The sequence below is a fragment of the Coregonus lavaretus genome (genome assembly GCF_964263955.1).
Source record: "Coregonus lavaretus genome assembly, chromosome: 5".
Taxonomy (NCBI): domain Eukaryota; kingdom Metazoa; phylum Chordata; class Actinopteri; order Salmoniformes; family Salmonidae; genus Coregonus; species Coregonus lavaretus.
The window spans coordinates 35,559,921-35,572,569 of NC_139992.1; the positions used below are offsets into that span (position 1 = coordinate 35,559,921).

Below are 12,649 nucleotides of genomic sequence, written 5' to 3' on the forward strand. Positions count from 1 at the left end.
AAAGAGGTGGGGTTTCAAATGTCTCCGGAAGGTGGTGAGTGACTCCGCTGTCCTGGCGTCGTGAGGGAGCTTGTTCCACCATTGGGGTGCCAGAGCAGCGAACAGTTTTGACTGGGCTGAGCGGGAACTATGCTTCCGCAGAGGAAGGGGAGCCAGCAGGCCAGAGGTGGATGAACGCAATGCCCTCGTTTGGGTGTAGGGACTGATCAGAGCCTGAAGGTACGGAGGTGCCGTTCCCCTCACAGCTCCATAGGCAAGCACCATGGTCTTGTAACAGATGCGAGCTTCAACTGGAAGCCAGTGGAGTGTGCGGAGGAGCGGGGTGACGTGAGAGAACTTGGGAAGGTTGAACACCAGACGGGCTGCGGCATTCTGGATGAGTTGTAGGGGTTTAATGGCACAGGCAGGGAACCCAGCCAACAGCGAGTTGCAGTAATCCAGACGGGAGATGACAAGTGCCTGGATTAGGACCTGTGCCGCTTCCTGTGTAAGGCAGGGTCGTACTCTCCGAAGTTGTAGAGCATGAACCTACAGGATCGGGTCACCGCCTTGATGTTAGCGGAGAACGACAGGGTGTTGTCCAGGGTCACGCCAAGGCTCTTCGCACTCTGGGAGGAGGACACAACGGAGTTGTCAACCGTGATGGCGAGATCATGGAACGGGCAGTCCTTCCCCGGGAGGAAGAGCAGCTCCGTCTTGCCAAGGTTCAGCTTGAGGTGGTGATCCGTCATCCATACTGATATGTCTGCCAGACATGCAGAGATGCGATTCGCCACCTGGTTATCAGAAGGGGGAAAGGAGAAGATTAGTTGTGTATCGTCAGCGTAGCAATGATAGGAGAGGCCATGTGAGGATATGACAGAGCCAAGTGACTTGGTGTATAGCGAGAATAGGAGAGGGCCTAGAACTGAGCCCTGGGGGACACCAGTGGTGAGAGCATGTGGTGCGGAGACAGCTTCTCCCCACGCCACTTGGTAGGAGCGACCGGTCAGGTAGGACGCAATCCAAGAGTGAGCCGCGCCGGAGATGCCCAGCTCGGAGAGGGTGGAGAGGAGGATCTGATGGTTCACAGTATCAAAGGCAGCAGACAGGTCTAGAAGGACAAGAGCAGAGGAGAGAGAGTTAGCTTTAGCAGTGCGGAGAGCCTCCGTGACACAGAGAAGAGCAGTCTCAGTTGAATGACCAGTCTTGAAACCTGACTGGTTTGGATCAAGAAGGTCATTCTGAGAGAGATAGCAAGAGAGTTGGCTAAAGACGGCACGCTCAATAGTTTTGGAAAGAAAAGAAAGAAGGGATACTGGTCTGTAGTTGTTGACATCAGAGGGATCGAGTGTTGGTTTTTTGAGAAGGGGTGCAACTCTTGCTCTCTTGAAGACGGAAGGGACATAGCCAGCGGTCAAGGATGAGTTGATCAGCGAGGTGAGGTAGGGGAGAAGGTCACCGGAGATGGTCTGGAGAAGAGAGGAGGGGATAGGGTCAAGCGGGCAGGTTGTTGGGCGGCCTGCAGTCACAAGTCGCAAGATTTTATCTGGAGAGAGAGGGGAGAAAGAAGTCAAAGCATAGGATAGGGCAGTGTGAGCAGGACCAGCAGTGTCATTTGTCTTAACAAACGAGGATCGGATGTCGTCAACCTTCTTTTCAAAGTGGTTGACGAAGTCATCCACAGAGAGGGAGGAGGGGGGGAGGGGGGAGGAGGATTCAGCAGGGAGGAGAATGTGGCAAAGAGCTTCCTAGGGTTAGAGGCAGATGCTTGGAATTTAGAGTGGTAGAAAGTGGCCTTAGCAGCAGAAACAGATGAAGAAAATGTAGAGAGGAGGGAGTGAAAAGATGCCAGGTCCGCAGGGAGTCTAGTTTTCTTCCATTTTCGCTCAGCTGCCCGGAGCTCTGTTCTGTGAGCTCGCAATGAGTCATCAAGCCACGGAGCTGGAGGGGAGGACCGAGCCGGCCGGGAGGATAGGGGACATAGAGAGTCAAAGGATGCAGAAAGGGAGGAGAGGAGGGTTGAGGAGGCAGAATCAGGAGATTGGAGGGAGAAGGATTGAGCGGAGGGAAGAGATGATAGGATGGAAGAGGAGAGAGTAGTGGGAGAGAGAGAGCGAAGGTTGCGGCGGCGCATTACCATCTGTGTAGGGGCAGAGTGAGTAGTGTTGGAGGAGAGCGAGAGAGAAAAGGATACAAAGTAGTGGTCGGAGACATGGAGGGGAGTTGCAGTGAGATTAGTAGAAGAACAGCATCTAGTAAAGATGAGGTCAAGCGTATTGCCTGCCTTGTGAGTAGGGGGGGACGGTGAGAGGGTGAGGTCAAAAGAGGAGAGGAGTGGAAAGAAGGAGGCAGAGAGAGATGAGTCAAATGTAGACGTAGGGAGGTTGAAATCCCCCAGAACTGTGAGGGGTGAGCCATCCTCAGGAAAGGAACTTATCAAGGCGTCAAGCTCATTGATGAACTCTCCAAGGGAACCTGGAGGGCGATAGATGACAAGGATATTAAGCTTAAATGGGCTAGTGACTGTGACAGCATGGAATTCAAATGAGGAGATAGACAGATGGGTTAGGGGAAAAATTGAGAATGTCCACTTGGGAGAGATGAGGATTCCTGTGCCACCACCCCGCTGACCAGATGCTCTCGGGGTATGCGAGAACACATGGTCAGACGAGGAGAGAGCAGTAGGAGTAGCAGTGTTTTCAGTGGTAATCCATGTTTCCGTCAGCGCCAAGAAGTCGAGGGACTGGAGGGTAGCATAGGCTGGGATGAAGTCTGCCTTGTTGGCAGCAGAACTGCAGTTCCAGAGGCTGCCTGAGACCTGGAACTCCAGGTGGGTGTTGCGTGCAGGGACCACCAGGTTAGAGAGGCAGCAGCCACGCGGTGTGAGGCGTTTGTGTAGCCTGTGCGGAGAGGAGAGAACAGGGATAGGCAGAGGCATAGTTGACAGGCTGCAGCAAATGGCTACAATAATGCAGAGGAGATCGGAATGAAATGAACTAAACATCTGGGAAAGGAGAGAGCGGGGCCTCCCTCACCACAACTCCCAAATATAACTCTCCCAACTTCCACTTTAGAAATTATAATTGTTGTAAACTACAGCGGTTCAATGTTTCTAGGAATAGACTAACTTACTTTATTCAGCTAGCTAACTTGGTACAGTATTCTTCCATGAAAAACCGCCCAGGGCACCGTATCCTATGACGCCATAGCTAACTAGCATGCTAGCATCCAATAACACACGGTTTAGCACCAATACTTGGTTACAACAAACTACCAATAGTGTGTTAACACACTAAACAGATAATTCGTGTCCGTGTCTAGTTCCTTTCATAACGCAGCAATAATTAAACGTTGGCTAGCTAGCACAAAGTCAGTCATGCTAGCTACACAAGTGGACTACACATCTCGAATGTTCAGAAAGGGAAGCTTTATGTTGCAAAATACTCATTGACTAAAATTATATTGTATTTAGCTGCTACAGTACTGCTAGCTGGTAGTGTTGGCTAGCTACCAATGGCTGTGGTGTTGACTTTGTTTGAAAAACGGCGTCGCTGCGAACGAATGTAGCTGGCTAAAATTATATTGTATTTAGTTGCTACAGTACTGCTAGCTAGCAATGGCTGCTGTGTTGACTTTGTTTGAAAAACGGCGTCGCTGCGAACGAATGTAGCTGGCTAAAATTATATTGTATTTAGTTGCTACAGTACTGCTAGCTGGTAGCGTTGGCTAGCTAGCAATGGCTGCGGTGTTGACTTTGTTTGAAAAACGGCGTCGCTGCGAACGAATGTAGCTGGCTAAAAGGATATTGTATTTAGTTGCTACAGTACTGCTAGCTGGTAGTGTTGGCTAGCTAGCAATGGCTGCGGTGTTGACTTTGTTTGAAAAACGGCGTCGCTGCGAACGAATGTAGCTGGCTAGCTAACCTCGATAGTTTCTCTATACTACACCTTTATCTTTGATACAAATACAACTATGTAGCTAGCTAACATTACACTAATCAAATCGTTCCATTGTAATGTAATGTGTCATATTACCTGCGGAGCGAAGTACAGCATGACTACTCACCTCGACTCACCTGGTCAATTTTTGCGCCAGGAGTGGCATAAAGTCACCCAACATCAATGTCAAAGACTGGTGGAGAGCATGCCAAGACGCATGAAAGCTGTGATTGAAAATCAGGGTTATTCCACCGAATGTTGATTTCTGAACTCTTCCTGAGTTAAAACATTAGTATTGTGTTGTTTAAAAATGAACATGAACTTATTTTCGTTGCATTATTCGAGGTCTGACAACACTGCATCTTTTTTGTTATTTTGACCAGTTGTCGTTTTCGAGAGATGGAATCTAAAACAAAAATCCAGAAAATCACATTGTATGATTTTTAAGTAATTAATTTGCATTTTATTGAATGACATAAGTATTTGATCACCTACCAACCAGTAAGAATTCCGGCTCTCACAGACCTGTTAGTTTTTCTTTAAGAAGCCCTCCTGTTCTCCACTCATTACCTGTATTAACTGCACCTGTTTGAACTCGTTACCTGTATAAAAGACACCTGTCCACACACTCAATCAAACAGACTCCAACCTCTCCACAATGGCCAAGACCAGAGAGCTGTGTAAGGACATCAGGGATAAAATTGTAGACCTGCACAAGGCTGGGATGGGCTACAGGACAATAGGCAAGCAGCTTGGTGAGAAGGCAACAACTGTTGGTGCAATTATTAGAAAATGGAAGAAGTTCAAGATGACGGTCAATCACCCTCGGTCTGGTGCTCCATGCAAGATCTCACCTCATGGGGCATCAATGATCATGAGGAAGGTGAGGGATCAGCCCAGAACTACACGGCAGGACCTGGTCAATGACCTGAAGAGAGCTGGGACCACAGTCTCAAAGAAAACCATTAGTAACACACTACGCCGTCATGGATTAAAATCCTGCAGCGCACGCAAGGTCCCCCTGCTCAAGCCAGGGCATGTCCAGGCCCGTCTGAAGTTTGCCAATGACCATCTGGATGATCCAGAGGAGGAATGGGAGAAGGTAATGTGGTCTGATGAGACAAAAATAGAGCTTTTTGGTCTAAACTCCACTCGCTGTGTTTGGAGGAAGAAGAAGGATGAGTACAACCCCAAGAACACCATCCCAACCGTGAAGCATGGAGGTGGAAACATCATTCTTTGGGGATGCTTTTCTGCAAAGGGGACAGGACGACTGCACCGTAGTGAGGGGAGGATGGATGGGGCCATGTATCGCGAGATCTTGGCCAACAACCTCCTTCCCTCAGTAAGAGCATTGAAGATGGGTCGTGGCTGGGTCTTCCAGCATGACAACGACCCGAAACACACAGCCAGGGCAACTAAGGAGTGGCTCCGTAAGAAGCATCTCAAGGTCCTGGAGTGGCCTAGCCAGTCTCCAGACCTGAACCCAATAGATAATCTTTGAAGGGAGCTGAAAGTCCGTATTGCCCAGCGACAGCCCCGAAACCTGAAGGATGTGGAGAAGGTCTGTATGGAGGAGTGGGCCAAAATCCCTGCTGCAGTGTGTGCCAACCTGGTCAAGACCTACAGGAAACGTATGATCTCTGTAATTGCAAACAAAGGTTTCTGTACCAAATATTAAGTTCTGCTTTTCTGATGTATCAAATACTTATGTCATGCAATAAAATGCAAATTAATTACTTAAAAATCATACAATGTGATTTTCTGGATTTTTGGATTTTTGGATAAAAATTACAGACCTCTACATGCTTTGTAAGTAGGAAAACCTGCAAAATCGGCAGTGTATCAAATACTTGTTCTCCCCACTGTATATTGTCAAAGAAGTGTGGATCATCATTATTTGGTCCGTAAAGGTTAATGAGCCATATCTGTTTATGGTCCAATAACATATTTAAAATCATCCATCTACCTTGCGGATCTGTTTGGACAATTTGCACATTCGGATCGAAATTACTGTCAATTAATATCATCACCCCTTTTGAGTTTCTTTGCTCATGGGAGAAGTATATTTGAAACTCTTTGAGCCATGTAAATATTGTAAATATTGTTCTTCTTTTTTAATATCTGCTAAGCCATTACAATTATAACTGGCTATACTTATTTCACCACTTACCATAATGAGATAAAAGTTTCAAATCTATTTGTAAATGTACCAATAAAAAATACCATAGTGATTGAGTGTCCATATTATTATTATTGTGTATATTCATTAACCCTGTTTTCTGTCCATTACAGAACCACTACCATTCCACTAACTTTCCATGTCCCTTTCATCCGTGTGTGTAATCTGAGGTTGCCTTATTCCCCTCTTACCGGGGGAGGTGCTAGCTCAACCTGGTCTCAGAGCATTTCGTATTATTCTGTATGTAAATCAGAGACACTCCACTTAGTATGATATGTTATTATTTGTATGGTATGTATTAATTTGTAAATGTCCATCACCCATTTTGTATAATATGTTACGAATTACAATTCATATTATACTGGATGTTATGAATTTGCAAAACGTATGATAAGAATTCTAGCTAGGTGGCTAACGTTAGCTAGCTGGCTAACATTAGCTAGGCTAGGGGTTAGGGTTTAGGGTTAAGGTTAGGGTTAAGTTTAGGAGTTAGGTTAAAGGGTTAAGGTTAGGGTTAGGGGAAGGATTAGCTCAAATGGTTGAGGTTAGGGTTAGGGGAAGGGTTAGCTAACATGCTAAGTAGCTGCAAAATTTGTTAAAAATAAGTAAGTAGTTAAAAAATTGCTAGTTAGCTAAAATGCTAAAGTTGGCCGTGATGGGATTCGAACTCGCAACCTTTGGGTTGTTAGATGTTCGCGTTATATGCCAATCCATCCACCCTGCTTTCGTTTTTGCCTTAAGTAACCACCTGTCTTATGTAGCCATAACAAACGTAACATATAATACAAAATCGTAGTGTCCCGGTCCCCGGATGTACATTTACTATGTTACGTCTAGTCTATGAGACCAGGCTGGCTAGCGGGTCACAGATCAGCCCAAATGGAGTCTCTCTCTTTCACTCTTAGGTGTGGTGCTGGCTCTGGATGCATGTGCCTACGTGCTACTGGGCCTTGTCATCCTGCTGATCAAGAGGAAGCTCCAGAGAGACCAGGAGTCAGCTGATGGTGTGGAGCTTGAAAAACACCCAGCCATCGGGCTCTATAAGCAGGGTAAAACAGACTGTTTGGTTGGCGCTGCACTCTGTTAAGAACTTAAGAACCACTCAAGATTCCCACGAGAGGTTCCATCTAAGAGGACCCTGCTGGAGAGTTCCATGGTCGTCTCCATAGTGATTGGATCACTGTGGTTCCTGTGGTGCGTTCCGAGTTCTTCGACCCAGCTCTATCCATTTTCTAAGGGTGCATCTCAAATTACATTTGTCTAGTGCAGCACTACTTTTAACAATAACCATCTGCTAGGTTAAAGGTTATTTGTCTCAACAACTGTTGTTTTAAGGAGTTGGTGTTCTTGTTTTCCGCTCTTGTTTTCAGGTATTTCCATTATTATTATTATTATTATGATTACAGCTATTACTGTAATGAACTTTAGTCACCACTTGGTGACAGCACAGAGCTGATGTGGTCATGTCTGTCATAATATTTTATCAAAAAGAGCCTCACACATCTTTATTTGGCCAAAGACTAATTGTTACATGAGACATTCAGAATGTGCCTGGTGTCCTTTTTCATGTTTGCATGCCTGTCTCTTTCCTCAGTTCTTGTGTCAAGAACTAAGTATGAACGCCATATTGTTAGCTCATCACAACTTTGATAGACTCATAAAATGTTATAATACATGTATTTTCTCTCTTTGCTCTGTCATCGTTGTCTCTCCACCTCCTACTCGTTCACACCCCAGACTCCTTCACCACCTCTTTCTCTCCTTTTCCAATCTCCTTAACACACCCTTTCACCATCTTTCAATTCACCAGATCATCAGTAACACTCTCAACAGTCTCCTTTTCATTCATTAGGCATTAGAAACGTCTCACAATAACCATGATGCATTATCTTATAATAAAACATATGTAATATAAAATTTTCTGAGTGTGAAATCATATTATCTCATGGAACTTTAGAATTATATAAATATAAGTACATCATGGTAGAACAGTTTTGGGCCAAACACTTCCATGAATGGGGTGTGTGTGTGTGGTTGAGGATCACTGGGGAGACTGGGGGAGAATCCTGCATCCAGCAGGCCTAGCTAAACCACAGGTGGGCGTCAGTCACCTCTCGCCTAACTCAGGCCTGTGGGTAAAACTCTGCACCTAACTAGGAGCCTGTCTCTGTCTGTCTCTGTCTGCAGACCCCCTATGGGGCATGTCGGTGGTGGTGTAGGCAGAGTCTCTGAGGAGAGGACTCTGAGTAATCAGGGTGTGTCTGAGCACAAACAACCTCAGAGCCAGTCATGATAGCAACTTCCATGGAGTTTGACTTGAACTATACTGAACAAAAAAATTAACGCAACATGCAAACATTTCAATGGTTTTACTGAGTTACAGTTCATTTAAGGAAATCAGTCAATTAAATGAATTCAATAGGCCCTAATCTATGGATTTCACATGACTGGGCAGGGGCGCAGCCATGGGTGGGCCTGGGAGGGCATAGGCCCACACATTGGGGAGCCAATCAGAATGAGTTTTTCCCCAAAAAAGGGCTTAATTACAGACAGAAATACTCCTCAGTTTCATCAGCTGTCCGGGTGGCTGGTCTCAGACGATCCCACAGGTGAAGAAGCCGGATGTGGAGGTCCTGGGCTGGAGTGGGTACACATGGTCTGCGGTTGTGAGGCCGGTTGGACGTACTGTCAAATTCTTTAAAATTACGTTGGAGGAGGTATATGGTAGAGAAATTAAAATTCAATTATCTGGCAACAGCTCTGGTGGACATTCCTGCACTCAGCATGCCAATTGCACACTCCCTAAAAACTTGAGACGTCTGTGGCATTGTGTTGTGTGACAAAACTGCATATTTTAGAGTGGCTTTTCATTGTCCTCAGCCCAAGGTGCACCTGTATAATGATAATGCTGTTTAATCAGCTTCTTGATATGCCACACCTGTCAGGTGGATTGATTATCTTGGCAAAGGAGAAATGCTAACAAGGATGTAAACAAATTTGTGCACCAAAAACTTGAGAGAAGTACGTTTTTTGTGCTTATGGAACATTTCTGGGATCTTTTATTTCAGCTCATGAAACATGGGACCAACACTTCACATGTTGCGTTTATATTTTTGTTCAGTATAGTTACTGTGGAATTTCCTTTTTCCTACTACCTTAATTTAATCTCTTAAATCATTCCCCTCTCACCAGATGAGTGAGTTGTGGAGCGTGTGGTCTAGGTACTGGAGACTAGGTAGTGGGATGGAGGAGAAGTGGGTGACATGATGAGGTATTGATAGTACATACTAATTCTTAAAGAAATCTCCATAAACTCACCAGTAAATACATTTGGAAATGAACTGGGGGTGAAACCTAGTTCCTGAACCCATTATCCGCAATATTGTAGATGTTATCTCCTTTATCCGCAATATTCTAGTTGTTATCCCATCATTTTGCCAAGAGGTTACCTCCATTATTGGAGGTATCTAAAAACACACAGTCTAACTTTGTGCACTAAGAACTTAATGTAATATTTTGATGTAAAAAGAATGTGTGGTTTCCGCCCCGGCTGTGTTGTCTCCCACAGTGTGAGTTTACAGCAGGCCAGTACAACTACAGCAAACCGATGACGCTGATAATGAGAATGACGAAGATGATGACGTATGTGTGGAGTAGGTGACTCTTGCTGTGGATTCAAGTTTCTTTAAGTGAACCTCATCCCTGATAATGGAAACGCAGGACTATATTTGGAGGGGGTGATGTCACAAGTGGTTGACGGTGAAGCCTATATCTGTGTGAACGTGTGTGTGTGTGACAGTCTGAGAAACCACTGACAGTAGCCGTGTCTGTCTTTGGAACCACTGGCGATTGGGTTTAACTACTAAGGGTGAGTTAACCAGACCATTAGGATGCATATTTGAACTGAGAGAGTTGGAGACCAGGACACCATTATACATTATACTATCCCAAGTCTTTTTCTCTCTTTTCCCTGTGGTGTTGAGGGTAGGCTGTTGTGTGGCTTGTCTGTTTGGTGGTCTTTGGTTTGCATGGTTCTCTAGACTACAGAGCTTTTACTGTTTCTGCTGTCATTCTAGTCTAAAGTGTTCTAGTAGCATACACTGAACATATTTGATGGGTGCAGGTTCCAGTATTCACAGGCATGTGTATCCCTCTACTCGTGTAATTCGATGGCGTGTGTGATTATTGACTTTCCATCTTTTGTTTTCATGCAGGGATCCCGCGTGTACGATGTATTACCTGAAGCTGCCCGTGTTCCTTCTGGTGCCTCTCGTGCTGCTGCGCGTTGTCGCCACCGCCCCAAGCAACAGGTGAGAGCGCAAAGCTGCATCAGTTATTTCCGTTATTTCTGAGTGCCACTTCTGTGATGTACAATTACAAGTGTCGTGCAGTGTCGCCCAAAGTTCAACTGTCACTAGGAAGCGGGTTTAATTTCGCAGGTGAATTAATCACTCAACTGATATAGCACCGGTTTTAAGCTGTGCGTAATTTGGCACATCCATCTTGAACCGTAAGAAATCAATTAACGATGTGGGTAGTCTAACTCTACAATTGGCTAATGACATTGATGAGATCGTTGAGATAAATATCCATTGCAATCGTGACATCCGAGAGGTCGGGTTTTGTCTTGCCAAGGCAGAGACAGGAATATGTGGATCGCGTAAAAGTGATCAAGTGCGCACTGGAGGGGGACTAGTGGCCACTCCATTGCGCCCTTGAGAATTGAGCTGGTGTTTTGAAGTGGGCATCAGTCACCGGTCGGAGTGACGGTTTGGCTCTTTCCTCATCCTGATTCAGGTACTTCACCTCATCTAGCAAGCAGGAAAGCGCGCTCCCGGACAGAGAAGGCTGGCTCGTGCCCGGGATCGTCTCCAACCCCTTCCTCGGCCTCATTGGCACGAGGCTGCAGAGAGGGCTCACATCTGTCAACAGGTAAGGTTGCGCCTTATTATATAAGTTGCACCTCAATTATAGATTTGTTGATGTGCAAATGTTGATAATTTTGTGGACAAAACACAGTAAAAAAAATCAACTCATTATTGTTTAGTAAATTGATCCACAGCCTTTATTTAATTTACTCAACTCGTCAGTCAAAATATGCTGAAATATTATCTGAACTGAACATTTTTAGTTGGCCCAAAATTAGCTCCAACTTAAGAAAAATCTAGGTTAGGGACACCCACACATTCAAATAGTGCTTTTACATACAATGTTTTCAACCTACATATTTGACACACATTGACATAAACATGTGTGCATGTTATTTTATACAGTAATTATTATTCAACATGTCCTCACCTGGGATTTGAACTCACAACCTCTTGGTTCACGGCATTCCTATCTTCCTGCTACACCACTATGTATAAATGAACATTCACAATGCCATCATGTATGTCAATATGTGTGAAATATATAGGTTAAAAACATTGTATGTTAAAAGCCCTGTGTGTGTGGGTGTCCCTAACCAAATTTTTGCCTACGTTTTTTCAAGTTGGAGCTCAGTTTGAGCCAACTAAAAAATGTAAGTTCAGGTAACACTTTGACTGAAAGTTGAGTAAACAAAACAAAAGGCTGTGGAACCAGTAACTAAATAATTATTTGTTACAGTGAAGATTCATGTGGATCAGAATTGAACTAAGCTGAAATATTAGGAGGAAAAATCACCTAATATTTCAATTGATAGTGATTCAAATATTATAAATTAAATAAAATAATAGTGATCTTAATAATAATAATAGTTTATTGCTATTACTATTATTGTTACTAGTAGCTGCAGTAGTGATATTATCATATTAGTATCATGTTATGGCTATTGTTATGGTGGCTATTTTTATCCACTTACCTACAGTATGTCTGGTAGGCCAATAACTTTGCTACATTTTCCTGATCTAAACCACTCTATAAATGTTTAGATAAGTAATGCAAAATTTGTTTGACATATTGGATTAATTGATTGCCGTCCTCCTATATCCCATCAGCCACCACATAGAGAAAAGGAAGTGCAACACGGCTACCTGTGTGACGCAGCGACTGGCCGACTTCCTGACCCGCTCCAGCAACACCTTCGGCACGGTGTACACCCCCACCAACGTAGGCTCCAGCACCTATGGGAAACGGGATCTACTGCAGCCTCCCAGCTATCTGCCTCTCTAGTGATGCATGGGTTCAAGCCCACTGATGTAGGATATGCTCAGCTGAAATGACCACACCACCATGTAAAGGCCAATGTATACTTTTCAAAACAACAATGATGGTTATGTATCATTAACTTTAGTTTTTGGTTCTTTTATAAACTTCAGAAAAAAACAGTGCCTTTTGGTATGGAATAATAATACAGAAGGATTTGTTACACAAATCAGACTAGAGGCTGAGATACTAGTCTCTGTTCTGTGAGCCTAACTGGTTCAACTCAACAGTAACCCCACAATGGCATGTGAATAAAATGTAATGTAAAAAAAAAAATAGTAAACGGGTGCATAAGGCATATAAAATACAAGTTTTGTCCTTCTGTTTGTCTGTTGTGTAGGTTTGTTGTTTTTTGTAATAA

General features: G+C 44.4%; 1 protein-coding gene across 1 annotated transcript; it reads left to right on the forward strand.

Annotated features, from left to right (window-relative positions):
• Positions 1 to 10,332: 10,332 nt before the first annotated feature.
• On the forward strand, positions 10,333 to 12,255 carry LOC311129418 (islet amyloid polypeptide-like; the record flags this gene model as incomplete). Its single annotated transcript, XM_084161703.1, has 3 exons — positions 10,333 to 10,412; positions 10,900 to 11,034; positions 12,081 to 12,255. The coding sequence occupies 3 exons, from the start codon at positions 10,333 to 10,335 to the stop codon at positions 12,253 to 12,255; spliced, it is 390 nt and encodes a 129-aa protein (XP_084017829.1).
• Positions 12,256 to 12,649: the final 394 nt, after the last annotated feature.